General features: G+C 37.1%; 1 protein-coding gene across 4 annotated transcripts; it reads right to left on the reverse strand.

Moving 5' to 3' along the window:
- Positions 1-3,822: 3,822 nt before the first annotated feature.
- On the reverse strand, positions 3,823-13,430 carry LOC137741661 (uncharacterized). 4 transcript variants are annotated; one of them, XM_068481359.2, is made up of 14 exons: positions 13,281-13,430; positions 12,062-12,160; positions 10,715-10,842; positions 10,440-10,593; positions 10,228-10,337; positions 9,456-9,539; positions 9,328-9,376; positions 9,132-9,223; positions 8,410-8,542; positions 8,044-8,123; positions 6,478-7,958; positions 5,414-5,527; positions 4,573-5,317; positions 3,823-4,151 (listed from the first exon to the last, which is right to left on the reverse strand). In XM_068481359.2, the coding sequence occupies exons 2-13, from the start codon at positions 12,152-12,154 to the stop codon at positions 4,746-4,748; spliced, it is 3,090 nt and encodes a 1,029-aa protein (XP_068337460.2). In that variant the 5' UTR covers positions 12,155-12,160; positions 13,281-13,430; the 3' UTR covers positions 3,823-4,151; positions 4,573-4,745. The 4 variants fall into 4 exon arrangements, with proteins under 4 accessions (XP_068337460.2, XP_088535441.1, XP_068337458.2 ...); XM_088679315.1 differs by having other exon boundaries at positions 6,478-7,961; XM_068481357.2 differs by having other exon boundaries at positions 8,410-8,548.
- Positions 13,431-14,932: the final 1,502 nt, after the last annotated feature.

The raw sequence follows: 14,932 nt of genomic DNA on the forward strand, positions 1-14,932 counted from the left end.
GTCCAAGGTTTGTAACTTCTCTAGCTTACAGGGATTTTTGCTACGAACAGTCGTCCACACGCCCTAAAGATGCGTGCACAGTCAAGATACCCTCTACGCCAAAAGTGTGATGGCGGTCTGTAGAAGTACGGCTTATGCATTGGACATTCTTAGTGATAGTTCTGTACATAATGCTTGATAGTGGGAAGAGGAACAAAATCGAGAGGGGGAATTATTTCCCGTTGCTTTGTGGTGAAAGCCAAAGCTTGTGAAAAAGTTGACATGAAACTTCAGCGCATCTCCTTTGCATATGCTTCTTCGTGAACTCTTTACAATTTACAACAATCCTTTGTAACAAATGTACATCTGGAGATGTTCTAATATAGTCTTGTCTCTTCATCAAATTGCTTTAGCATATGCTAATATATGTTGACGTGCGTACAACTTGGTTCGGTTGACGACAACAAAGTTCATTAAGTGTTCGATAAAATATGTCAGAGAATAAACTAAATTTCTTTTGTATGCTTGGTGCACTGTTTTTATCTAAAAAATTTGAACTTCCAACATTCAACTTTTGGATTCGCCACTCATCGTAACCATCTCTTTTTTGGTTTTTGGTTTTTTTTTTTTTTTTTTCCGTGTTTTGTTTAATATGTCTAGACAAAAAAGAAAAGAAAAAGAAAAAGTAAGTGGACATGCGAGTCACATGAGAAGACAGAAAATTGGCCATCAAAGCACATGTCGAATGATGTTGCTGCTGCAGCGCACAGGTGTCTGTCTATCCTTCAATGAAACTAGTGTTTTGTAAAAGACAACACACTTTTTGCAGAAAATGAAAAGACAACACTGCCCACCCCATATAGGCATATACTATGTAGTTTGGACAAAAGCAAAAATGAGCATATTGTTGTTATATTATATGATCATCATTGTATGCTTTGCGTTGGAAGCCCTGCCTCCCTCCACTTGTACAAGATAAGCATCCCATCTTCCTCTCCCTCACAACCACCAAAATAGCACCCCAAAACTCATTATCATTTGCATTTTAGTATAAGAACTTCGACATTAAATATGCTTTTTGAAAACCAAAAGCGTTTCTCATTGTGTTTGACAAAAAAACCTAGAAGTGCTCCCAAATTATACCTTTGCTTCCTGGAGAAGCACTTCTAACTGCTTTCCATGAAGTACTTGAATCCTTAATAGATGTCGATATTTTTTCAAAAAAGAGCGCTTATAAACAAAAGTACTTCTTATAAAAGCAACCTTAAATAGACTAGTTAGTCTTAATTAGTTACTGCTAGAGATGGCAATGGGGTAGATTGGGTTCGGATGTGCCATCCTCATACCCGAACCCGTAGAATCCCTGAACGGGTTTTCCCCATAACCGAACCCATCGGGTAATGGATTTTTGATCAGGGAACAGTTTTGCCCATTATGATATTTATATGTTTATTTATATTATTAACTAAATGATATTAAATAAATTGCTATCATTGATACAATTGATACAATGCATCTAATAAGTAATATTAAAAATTTATATTATTAAGAATACATTTACATTCTTAAAAATTATAAGCATATAATTCCTATTATTAATGATATCAAAGTAAATAATTAATTTCATATTTAATATTTTTTTTATTCATAGATGAAATGGTTCTGTTTCGAGTATAGGTTTGGGGTGGATACCCCAATAACCAAAATCAAACCCAAAACCGAAAATTTTACCCGACGGTTACCCATGATCATAAAATACTTGAAATTTTATACCCGAAACCGAACCATTCAGATCGGTTACTTAAGGGGATCATATTTGACGGATTAAATTGCCATCCCTAATTACTACAACGTGCTTACTGCTACAGCTAAGATCAAGTTTTTGTATCCATAAATTAGATTAGAATATCGCTTTTCAAAACCTTCATTTCTTTCTCACATCAAAGTTTGCGCCAAAGTGGAGGACCCAACTGGGTTCTTACGACTATGATCTACTGTCCCACCTAAATTTGGTCGATTTGAAATGTTGGGTTAATTGGCAAGTGACTTTTAACTTATTTGGCCAAGAGCATTTATCTTTATGTCTAAAATTATACGCTGTGTTCAACTTTCCTAATGTAGATATCTTATTGTTTGTTAGGAAAAAAATAAATAAATAAAGGAAATGTTGGGTGCTCTTAGACAAACACTAAATACGTGGCATTGAGTAGGACAACCCACTTGGTGGAAGACTGTCGATGCTTGTGGGGCTTGGTGGGTGAGATTTCACTTTCCAAAAACAAAGAGACCAAAAAAAAACGAAGAGCATACGTGCTGAGATCGTAGAGGTACTGTTGAGGAATAGTTAAAGTACATGTCATCTTTCTCAAAATTATCCAAAATGATTGATTGTGGTCCGCCTGCCACTTGCTAAATATACTCCAAGATACATGTGTGCCGACACAATTTCTAACAGTTTTGTACCTGCCAAAAACGAGTCTAATACTTAAATTATTACCGACATACCGTATAAAGAATAGAAAAGTACCAAGGAGACTCTCTCAAGGACTCTCTATAGACTCTTCGCCACCTCATACTTTTGACACACTTTTCTTGTTAACATTATAAAATATTGTCGCAAAAATATGCGATGACAAAGATTCTACGGAAAGTCTCACTTAAAGAGTCTCCTTAACATTTCTCTAATGAATATAATAAGAACAATTTAGTCTCTATAATTCTCTCTCGTTTCAATTTTGACAATTTGGTGCCTGTAATTTTCTAATTGTTATTAGTTAAATAAACAAAAGATTTAACCACAACAAGTGACCCATTGATAAGAGCGTGTATTCTGCCTCCTAAAAATACAAAAAAAACAAGGAGATCCTGGGTTCAAGGCTCTATGCTTGTAAGTCTTCTTGATTGTGGCTAGAGAGAGGCTGAAGTGCCTCTTTAAGTCTTCCCGACCTCCAAAAGAAGTGGATCACCGGTGGTTTTGCCACCAGTTATCCCCTTTAAAAAAAAAAAAAAAAAAAAAAAAAAAAAAAAAAAAAAAAAAGAAGAACAATTAGATTTAATCCCCCTATTTTTACAACTCCCCTTCCCTTCCGTTGATAAAACAAAATAAAAATCGAAGGCATCAACGCAAAATAAACAACCCTCCTTGTTCCACACACACTAGTATCTTACTCACCAAGCAATCATCTAACAGTCGAATACAGTCAGCAACAATTCCTAACAATATAACCGACTACTAACTAATCTAGCCATCTTGGCCGTACATTTGGACAACCCTGATGATGCCACCTGGCATCATAACATAAATCAGCGTTTATAAGTAGAGCCAAAGGCTTTTACTAGCTGGTTGATTACATGGGCAACACTCAATAACATGTCAATGAGCTTGTCCTCATTGTCCACACCTGACCACATCGAACGCCGAACGGCCACAAAGTGACTGAGGAGGCCGTCTCATGTAAAAATAGGCCACAAAGTAGGCAGGCTGGAAGAGAATTCCGACCAGTAGTTGTACCACAACCTCGAATCAGCCCAAAAGCTGCAGCACAAGCGGATCGAAGATAGTACCGCAGCTTCTAGTGACAAAAGGTACAAACACATCTATCTTCCATTCTAGATCACATGTACGGGAAAATATGTCGATATCCCAGCAACAAACTGCTGCATCAAAACCCACATCATGAACTAGAGAAGGAAAAGAAAGCTCTACTTATATGCAACTCAATCAACAAAATATAACTACAAAGCTTTCTATTTTGTTCAGAAAATCACCAACCAGAATAAGTTTATATACCGAATTTCGTTGGTAACCTTAGTTACAGCACACACCCCAAACTCGGAATATAATTGGACGAAACGAATTACCTTTTAATTCCAATCACTCATAATTTCTGGTCTCAACTTTGCAACACACAATACAAACAGAAAAGCAAAAGGAGAAGGAACAAATAAAAAAGGTGTGATTTATTTATATCCGTTTTATCATGTTAAACAGTTAACGCGGTATTAAACTCCCAAAAAGGGTCAGATTTCATCCATCCAGTTGTGAGAGCAACAATCAAATATCAGTACAGCAGGGAGTTGAATACTCATCATCGGGATGATCAGCCGATCGGAAATTGACCATATACAGCAACCCACAATACAATCTTAGCATCAAGCATTTATCGCCCCACCTGCAAAATGCATAGAGGGTAGAATCCAAACTCAATACAAGATTAACCAATCCACACCAATTTATAACGCAGCACTTCTACAAACAGAAACAAAGGCAGGCTTGCAGGCCACAGATTCTCACCGCAACAAAGAACGCGAGCATCTCTGGTTGCAATTGAAAACAAAGTGTAAAAGGAAACCACTGAAAAACAATAACAAAGTGTGCAGCAATTACCCTTTTAAAGTACACAGGGCCCTCTAGAATTATAGGTTACTATTTAAGGAAGAAAAAAATAGATGGACACAACCGACCACATAACCCTGCCAGCGAAAAATTAGTTCCATGCCCCTACTCTAGGTGCCCATGGTAACCAAGTAACCAACTAGTACAATTAAATCTGTTTAGATACCAAAAAAAAACCTCAAGTATTTAATTCTTACCTGCAGGATTACAGACCCCAAAAGTACGGGAGTTTGACCCTACATTACGCTGCGGAGAGCAAGACCAGTTATGAGTCAGTCCCATCCTTGAGCACAAGGTCACAACACCACACAGCCCTCGGTTCCTCCACTTGAACATTCCCCAAGCCATGGAAAGCTATTATTTTGCATTATTACATCCCAAATGTTCTGTTATACAGATCGCCTGAACTGGGCATCCGAAACTTTGATTCTTCATAACCAGAATAAAACTTGTTGAATCCTAGTCTCTCATTTCTCAGGAGCTCTGCCATACTTGCATTGCTTCGACCCTGGACCTCATTCCACCCATCCCAGTGGCCATTTGACATGACCCGGTTTCTGGACTGTTGGAGGGACATTTGAGAAAAAGGAGAAAGATTGCTAGCATGGGACTGCTCCAACAGCCTTGAGGAGATCCCATAAGAATCATTGACGTGAGAAAAACCATCCCCAAAATCAGGATATCTAAGGTTTTGTTGTGGGGCGAGTGATCTTTGCATCAATAGTTGAAGCCTTGCATCGTTTTCATACCCACTCAACTGCGAAGGAAAATTTGATCTCATTTCTAGGCCTGGGTTGTTAAGCCCACCTTGCAGTCTCCCCTTACCAACTGCCAATATAGCAGGATCCATAAACTCAATATCTGCAGAGCTCCCAATATTTCCATTTGCCTGAGGTTGATATGCGTTTCTCAACAAAGATGAAGTACCATACATATGATTCCCTGAGAAGTAGATAATGAGATCAACACTTAAACTGTTAAACATGTACAAGGAAATGCATTAGTAAGACTAAAACTAAAATGTATTTGTTAACCAACCAGACAGAGTGTCAAAATCCTGATCCACTCTCTCATGGGAAGTAAAGCCTGGAGGTGGCGCCTTGCTTGGCACAGAGAATCCAGGAGGAGCAGATATTTGAGCCCTTGAAACCGCTGAAAGATACAAATAGGGTCAGAAACCAAACTAAGCATTAGAATGACCTCGGGGGCAGCACAAAAGAACAAAGTAAAATAGAACCACAATAACAACAATCAGCACAGACAACTAAGGTTAAACCCAATTTCAAGTATTAGCAGAATAAAATAAAAAAATAATAATTTGCACAAAAAAACCAGAACTGTCAATCAACACCACTGACATATTAGAGCATGTATAATGTGTTGGGCAAGGGCTGGAGTCTAGAACCAAAATCTAGCCCCTCAAAATGATGATATAACCTACCAATATATTTTGGTTCTAGAATTGAAGGGCTAGAGACTAGGATTCAAAATGTTAAGTTGGCTCCACACTGCCCAAGGCTTGGGCTTGGGCAAGTTTGGCTTCACAAGGTGCTTAGGCTTCAATTTGACCAGGCAACTTTTGTTGGCAACTTGGGCTAGAAGTCGTTTTTTTTTTTTTCAATTTTGGGCAAGATTATCAATTTGCCTAGGCCATGAGGCTCCCATTAGATATGCTCTTAGACAATGCAAAGGTCTGAATATGGACTTTAAAAGAATTTCAATTGCTAAACAGTCAAGGATCTACTTTCTCACAACACTATTGAAGATGGAAACAATAGACCACACAATAAGTACAAAAGATAAACCAAAAAAGAAACACTCTCAGATATTAGCAAAAAGGACTTGGCCAGAGTGTTAGAAGGCGGGATAAAAATATATCAATGAGTGACATGGGAGAGCAGATGATGAAAGGGATCAATAACCATAAGATATGCCGACCCAACAAAATCTTTAACATTATATGAGGCACAAAAAGAAACACATGACAAACCAAATGAAAGGCAGCAAATAACGTAACAAACCAAATGGAAGGCAGCAAATAACGTGAAGCTCAATAAATATGAAATAGAAGAGAGTTTTCCATAAATCCAGACAATACTCACCAGAATGCTTGTTAGAAGAGAATGCTAAATGATTTCTGGCATGACTTTCAGATTCTTCAAAAGTACTAGATGGGAAACCATTACCAATTCCTAGATTATCCAAATATAGATCTCTATTTTCAGAAAGGCCCTGATGGAATGACTGGTTATTAGAAAACTGCCCATCAACATTCAGAGATGACTGTAAATCAAATGCTTGATTTTTAGCATCCTCCTGTCTTGCAAAAGAGAATCTGGACTGATTATTATTTTGTAGTTTCCAAGGACTTGACATTTTGAGCGCTCCAGACTGTCTATCAGTTTCACCCAACAATTTGGAGAAATGCTGTGGTGATGTTAGTGAGTCATCCCATGTGTCAAAGTCCATCGATAATATATTTGAGATTATGCTACTCTCTCCCTTGTCAGCAGCAGTACTGAAATCAGGATTTGCTGCATCATCCAGGAATCTTCCAGTGTGCTTCCCTGGGACTTCATTTGGAAGAGGATAGGGATGCTCCAATGGCCTCCCTGAACCAGAAGATCTGGTTACCATGTTTTCAGGGTAACCATTAGATAAAAGTGAACTATCCCTAACTTTGTTATCTACAAATAGACAATCAGCATTGGAATAAACTGCACCATATGCCTCATTATGCAACAAAGGGGGCCTAGAGTGATTTGGAGCATGTACTGTATTAGGCAAATACGTTGACCGACCCACTTCTGGATCCTTGAGTCTTTGATTGTCAAAAGACAGCACATCCTCCTCGACTTCAGAAGATGTACTTGGCACTAGTTGGGGTTGTGACTCTAACATCCAGTTGGATTGTTCCTTTGTAATACACACCCCATTAACCGATGTAACAGCTTTCTCACCAGTTGATGGAGGATCTCTAGACTGCTCAGCACAATATTGTTGGTCCTGAGGTGATTTAATAAAGGAGTTATCTGAAGGTGAACTATTAGATCTGGCTACACTGGAATTTTCAAACTTGGCATTTCTATCAATGCTCATTAAAGGGATATCAGAGCATAAGTTTTGGACCACTTCTTCAGTGGAAACAATGTTTTCTTTTTCATGAGAGGAACTGTATGATAGATGGTTGGTAGGATTGCTAATGTTTGGCTGCATGCTACTGCCTCTATCATCTTCCTTGGATACAGATGTCGCAAATAACTGGTTGCTAACAATCGCAGAAGCAGAACCTTCATCAGGTGCAGCAGGTACGTCAGACAGATCATTTTGACAATCCACACCACTATGCTGTTTCACAATCTTCAATAATTCTGGTTTACATTTAGCATGCAAAGTCTGACTTTCTTCATTTAATGCTGACCTCTTTCCTCCTTCACTATGCACTGTAGATAACTGAACAGAAGCACCAGTTGCTGCAGAATATGGCAATGTGCTTCTGACTGTATCAGGTTTCTGTTTAGAATGTCCATTTGAACTTATTATATGTGTAGCTGGTTGTTGGCAGTTTGAACCACGTGTTCCCCTGCAATGTGCATTCAGTACATTTAGAATTTTTTATTACAATCATAAAACAATGTGAAGGCCAAAAACAAATAACCAAATACTACCATGAGGCTGCAGCTGGGAGAGCAATAGATCTACCAGAGCTTCCATTTGGAGGAGAACCTCTAATAAGACTTCCGGTATTCTGCCAAGTTAAGAGAGAGGAGGGGAGATCAGAACAAGGAAATATGACTCAAACTTGCGACTTTTAACCAGCTATTACTGAATCTTATATATCCAAAAAGCCTAAACTTGGAAACTTGTCGAATTCACTACCCCAGAAACCCATAAAATATATCAACTATATCAAGATACACATGGATTTTCAGGTCAATCAGGATAAAAAAAAAAAAAAAAAAAAGCCAATAGTAATGATGCCAACCAGCTTATTATTACAATCCATAAGTTTCCAACGTAAATATGACACTTACACTTGATCCATTTTTAATAATTGGTCCTGCGGCAGTAGCAGAACTGGTGTTGCAATAATCATCTAGTGGTGGAGGCAAAACACTCCCCGAACGCCGTTGCACACTGTTTGCTGTACCAGTAATTTGTTGTACCCTACTCCTTCAAACAGTTATGCAATTATTAATCATCCAAGGAAAACACCATGTAAAGTTTATTCGAAAACACAGATCAAGAGAAAATATATATAAATAAAAGTTGGAAGGAAATGTTGGAAGCTATTAGAGCTATTTAAGGTATAATATATTTCTCACATTCAGTTCCACATATATCTTCAGTGATCATATGATGAATGAACTTTTGAATTTCAATGCAGTGAAAGAAGGGCCTATATCAATATTTATGGGATGGGTTTATATGTGAATGCTCATCATTCGTATAAACACCACGAAAAGCATTAAGCTAAATAAAGGCGTTTATGTACAAAAGAGATCGTAGATTAATATTCTAGACTTGTTGCAAGTGTTATAGCTTCAGAAGAGCATACGCATTGTACCCCACAACTTTTTTTAATGCCTCTTGAGGAAAAGAAAGATTTTTTAAGGCTCATCTCATCGATAACATACTTCTAGCATAAGCTTTGGAAAATTAATACAAAACTCTTCCAAAAACCTCTTGATAGACTATAAAATCAACAACGGCAGAAATTAACAAAAAAGATTGGTCAGGGTAGAGAACTAAATACCTAGTGTATGCAGAAATTATTTCATCTTTAGTGAAACTATCCTCCTGAGACCCAACCTCATGCAGATACAAACAATCAGGATTGGTGCAAGGCTGGAAATAACAAAAAGTCAATCCTCAACTAGATTGTTTCAAATTCAACCGAGTTACATGACACAAAATTCCATAAGACAGATAGACCAAGTAATGATTCATACCACATTCCTCAGCCATGCATGACAATATTTTGTGGTCCCAAAGCAAGCCCTGGAAAAAACATATAAGGATTAATATAATGCCAACTTGTTGAGAGAACAAATTTAAATTACTCTAAGCATGCATGTACCTCAAAGATCTACCATCCAAGAGGAACCCATGTACATTTTGAATACAACGAACCGCTTCCTCCTCTTTTGAGTATGTAATATATCTGCACATAAAGAAACATTGAGAAAAGACACTAAGCACATAGGCTATCAGAAGAGTGCAAAAACTCAATGCTAAATTGGAGATAGGACATCAAAAATCAAACATTACATCAGTTAAACCAAAAGACACTTGCTGAATGTACTTTACATCAGAGGGGAACTAACACTGACTGTAAACAAGCATGTTAACATAGCATTAAATTCAATTTAAACAAAAAATATTTTCGATATTAGGAATCGATCAGATTGTATTCACTCATTTAGTTTTAGGTAACAGTTAAATGTAAAACTGGAGACCAAAATACTAAAAAATTGCTATTAAAAAAAAAAAAAATAAATACCACTTTGTTTTCTATTAAAGGGAAAATGGTAAGTTCGGTTTTTGAAACGCCAAAAAAATTGTTTTAAGTTATTAACTGAAACTAAAACATAAAGCACTATTGATTAGACTAAAACTGAGAAGAGGATCGTTACACTTCCAAATTTCAATAAGTTTTTGTAACCTGCTCTAAATTTCTTAAGTAACAAGTACATCATTAAAAAACAAACTTCTGAGCTAACTGCAGAAATAGGAGGATGAGCTGTATAAACAAACTCTATAAGACGTGTGAATGGACAAAAATTAACCAAAGATCATTTATGCAACAAAAGTACTTTAGGGCCAGACATGATTAAAACAGGTTTACTTACACACTACATGTATTGTTTGGAAATTGCTGAATGACGCCAGCTGCTGTTCGAGACATAGAAACTTTTTGAACCTTCCCATACTGACCAAAATATTCTCTGCGCTGCAGAAGCTGCATAACAGATGCTTAAAAAATAGTGAGTCTTTGCAAGCCAAAACAAAGAAATGAGCTAGCAGCGCACTAACATGTCCAACAGCGAGAGAGGGAAATTACATCTTCATCTGCCAGATTAAGAGGCAACCCAACTATGTAAACGAGGTTCCGTTGAATCACTCGCACAGTAGTGAGCTGCTTCCGCCCTTCAGTAGATTTGACTTTTGCCTTCTGAGACTTCATCTTTTTCTCGCTGTTGATTTCTAAAACCAGCCTGTGGGCAAAGATAGATTGAGAAAGGTACAAGCAATAGAAATACAGATGTTTCTTATCACAATAAAATTGGAAGCAATTATCTATCTAATGAAATAAAAGATGCTTCCTGGATTAACAACCTCTCACACTTTCCAGCTGTTCCTACAATCTTTTCCTTGTCATAAGGATTGCGGCATGCAGGACACCGCCCATCTGTCTCATCCTTCTCAGCCATGTCCATTATGTGGTGCCAACACCAAACACAAATCTGTGATCAAGTAGAAAGTTTCTACATTATGCAATCACGAGAATACACAACGTGCAAAACTTACACCTCTCAAAGTACACAAAAAGAAACATAGATTCACAATTACAATTTCAAACACGCATTTACAATTCAGAATCCACAGAAGCAAAGCACGGCGGGAGGAACGGATCATCCAAAATATCAATGGCACAAATTTGGAATAGGTTCAGGCCTTCAGAATAAATAAATAAATAAAAACACACACTGACCAATCATACAAGTAAGGGGAAAGCAACCCTCAAACAGCCAAATCTGTCCAACTTTGAAAGGAAATGAGGAGGGATGGCAAAAAGCAAAGTTTGATACTTTAACGCTGTCCTCAATCCAACTACTCAAGAGGGTTACATAAGGTGAATTATATTTTTGTTCTTCATCCCCTTCCATCAAATTTCATCCCTTTATCTTCCCTAAGGTTCTATCCTGTACATCCATTCCAACAAACAAATTGTGAAAGATTAACTTTATCAAAAGAAACTGTTTACTTCTCCAACAGTGGAAAAAAGAGTTTCAAATATCACTGAATCAAGATGAAGGGTACACTGCATATACAGGAACACTCACATTACTAGAACTTCCTCCACTAAAGCCACGAAACAACAAAGACCACTTCTTAAGTTTGGAAAGGAGGGACCAACACAGATTCCAGAAAACGTTTCTACAGAAGCATAAGACATTTGTGGAACATAGCCAAATAAAAAACCCGAACAAATACTAAAGTTGGATAAACAGAATTTACACATTGAAGAACTGGACCCAATCTAGTGGGGTCAAATGTTTTTCATTAGTATTAGTGGTCGACTATACAGAGACTCAATAATGCCTTGCATCTCCATGTTCAGGAATTATCTTATAAATTCCTTCATCTTGCCACTAAACTTCTGAACTGGTAAACTCACATAGGGCTGTTATGTTATGTGGCAGAAAGAGATCACAATTAGTTAATCAAATAGATTAGAACTTCAAAAGCTTAAATGATTATTCAATCAGAAGTGAATAGTCAAATGACAATGAGTAATGATGCAGTTCAAAATCCATCAAAGGCACTATCTAGAAAACGGGAACAATTATCCCCCAAACCTCCCTCCAACACCCAGAGATATACACACACACACACACACAGAGAGAGAGAGAGAGAGAGAGAGAGAGAGAGAGAGAGAGAGTGAGGGTTAGTGTCCCAGACCTCATAACCACATTTGCAAGGCTTCAATTGCTGATCTGTCAAATCCATCTCCTCCGCACAAAGAGGGCAAGTCTTTTCTCCCTGGTCACTCATGATTACCTTAAAAATATTTCAAAACAGTGTTAGTAGAAAAACAAATGGACAAGACTCAATGCAACCATATCACAGAGACATATAATAGTGGGCATGCCAAATAAAAAGCAAAAGAGACATCAGAAATTGCAAATAAATTCAAGGGTGGTGCTACTTACACAACCCTCTCAATTTTCGGCTATTGGATCGAATTCATTCAAGTGAATTGAAGAAGATCAATGAACAAAAATTAATAAGGGTGTGTGGGAGGTAAAAGGGGGTGTTTGAATAACACTACTCTAAATTCAAATGTTTAAATGCAAGAAAAAATTAAGCAGAAGGTATGTTATAAATATGACAACGAGGAACCTGACAGAGAAGGACTCCACACAAACACAATTAAAAAATTTCCAGTAATTACTTTTCCAACCATGAAAAATGAAGCAAACGTTGAATGTAGCAGCTCAAAGTCACACATGCACATTATTTTACAACACGAGTTTGCATCGTGGTAGAAGAATCACTCACTCATTCATTTATCTGTATTCACATTGCGGACACAGCCATATACAAGTAGCAATTACTTAAACAAAATCAGAAAACTGGCAAAAACCTAGAAAAATCCCAATCACAGTAAACCAGAATAGCATAATTGAGCTCGCAACAGTCTGCAAAATCCCCAAACTGAAACCCTACAACCCGATTAATCCATCTAGCGCCATTTTTACATTAACAAACTCAAAATTCAAATCAGTCCCCAAAACTCAAATCAGATCGGAATCCACAGCAAAGCAGATCAAAATCCTGTACCAATTACAACAAAAAAAAAACACAAAATTTGAAAAACACTAATACAAACACACACAATAATCATCAAATTACAGAAAAATACACAATTAAAAACCTAATCGGAATCGTTGACATGCAACAGAAGGAAAGACGCAAATGGACATCAATCAGACAGCTATAGCCACCGACGAATCAACCAAACAAACTAATTTCAAAAGAAAAATCGAAAATTTAATCCATTTTTATATAAATGATAAAAACAATTAGGGATCTGGGAGATTGAACGGAATAATGATCAGAGGGAGGAAATTAGGGTTAGAGAAGAGAGAGAAAGAGCGAGCAGAGAGAGGAGACTTACAGTTCGGATCGAGAAGAAGAGGACGAATCTGTAAGGATGAGATTGTGGTGTGAGGATCGCAACGCAGCAAGAGAGGGAAGGGGGGAGAGAGAGAGAGAGAGAGAGAGAGATAGAGAGAGAAGAGCTTGTTTGGATGATGGGATATCTGGCAGCTCTGCGCGTCGCTGTCAATTAAATATTATCGAGTTCGGAAAAATGCCCTCGGATTTTGATTTAACTACCGACATTGACCTTTCCTTTGTTTCCTGGACCCCAACGTTGGCTTTTTGTTTTGCTCTTACTTTTCCGGTTTTGTCGAACTTTGGGTTGGGAACCTCCCTTCTTCTATTCATCTTTTTATTTTATTATTAATTTTTTAAACGATATTATCCACATTGAAAGGTGGATAGTGAGCTAGATTTCAAAAAAAATTAGTAACAATGTAATTTAAATTTGTCGAATATCGAACATAAAACCTCGCATAACAAGTGGAGAGAAAAAACAGTACTAAGTGGTTGTTCATCTTTTTATTTATTTTTTTTTCTTTTCAGTTTTTGTTTTTTTTTTTTTTTTTTTAATTAGGTTGTGTGTTGGATTTTTAGCATGTATGTATTTGGCATTTATCCACCCAATAAGATTCTACTTATTTTGTTTACATTTCTAGTTCTTTTGGTACGTTACAAAATGAAAATATGACATTTGGAATCCTTTCCTTCCTAACAAAAATTCAGCGAATTGAATCATCTCAAAGTGTAGAAAATGTTATTTTGAGATCTTCACTTATAGATGCATAAGTCATTTGTAAGTTACATATTACATGTACAAAGTAAACTTGACGTGCTTTGTGTTGACTGGATTTTGAACACGAGATGTGGCAGTTAAGTCTTCAACTTCATCACTTAGTTTGGTAGAACCGTAAAGGCCTCTTCATATATGTTCAATAAATGATTACTCATTCTAGCTCATTTTAAACACTCTGTCCTCTAAGTTGAAATAGTGGACTGACCATATCTCTAGTGATACAAAAACACGATTAGCATTAGTTTTATTTTGAAGGGAGAATCGATCTAAATCTAATCATGGGAGTTGTTATTAGCACTCTTTTGTAGATAATGTATAATATTGTCAACGTCTGTAATTTCAATTCGTTTTTTTAAATATTGAGTTTAAAGTGTTTTTCTACAGCTTGACTTAAGTAAAGACAATGACTTTGATGGGGTATGAAAATCTATCAACAATTTGGTGGCAAGGATTAATCCTCACTTTTAAGAGTGATTAGCTCCTTGATCTTTCAGTATAATTGAAGTTTTATGGTCCAAGATCTCAGTTGTCCCACTTCATCAGCATAGTATAACATTTTCACAAAATATTTGTAGAAATCTCATGGAATGCAGATTCGGCCGAAATGGTGTGATCCAAAACTCAAATTTTATGTATGGTAACCAAATTTCACCGGCCCAAAAAGGACGCTAAGGCCATCTCCAACCGAAGGCTGGCCAGAGCTCCAAGAAATTAATATTTTAATGAACAGTATAGGGCCATATTTCTTAGACCATCTCCAACCGAAGGATCCAAAGGGCCAGAGGGTCGAAAATAACTCGAAAACTGTCTCCAACTAAAGACCAGAGCAAAGGACTAGTGGACCCCACTGGACAAAAAATGGCCAACCGGCC

This window comes from Pyrus communis, chromosome 11 (assembly GCF_041283825.1).
Source record: "Pyrus communis isolate YQ-2024b chromosome 11, ASM4128382v1, whole genome shotgun sequence".
In the NCBI taxonomy this organism is placed as follows: domain Eukaryota; kingdom Viridiplantae; phylum Streptophyta; class Magnoliopsida; order Rosales; family Rosaceae; genus Pyrus; species Pyrus communis.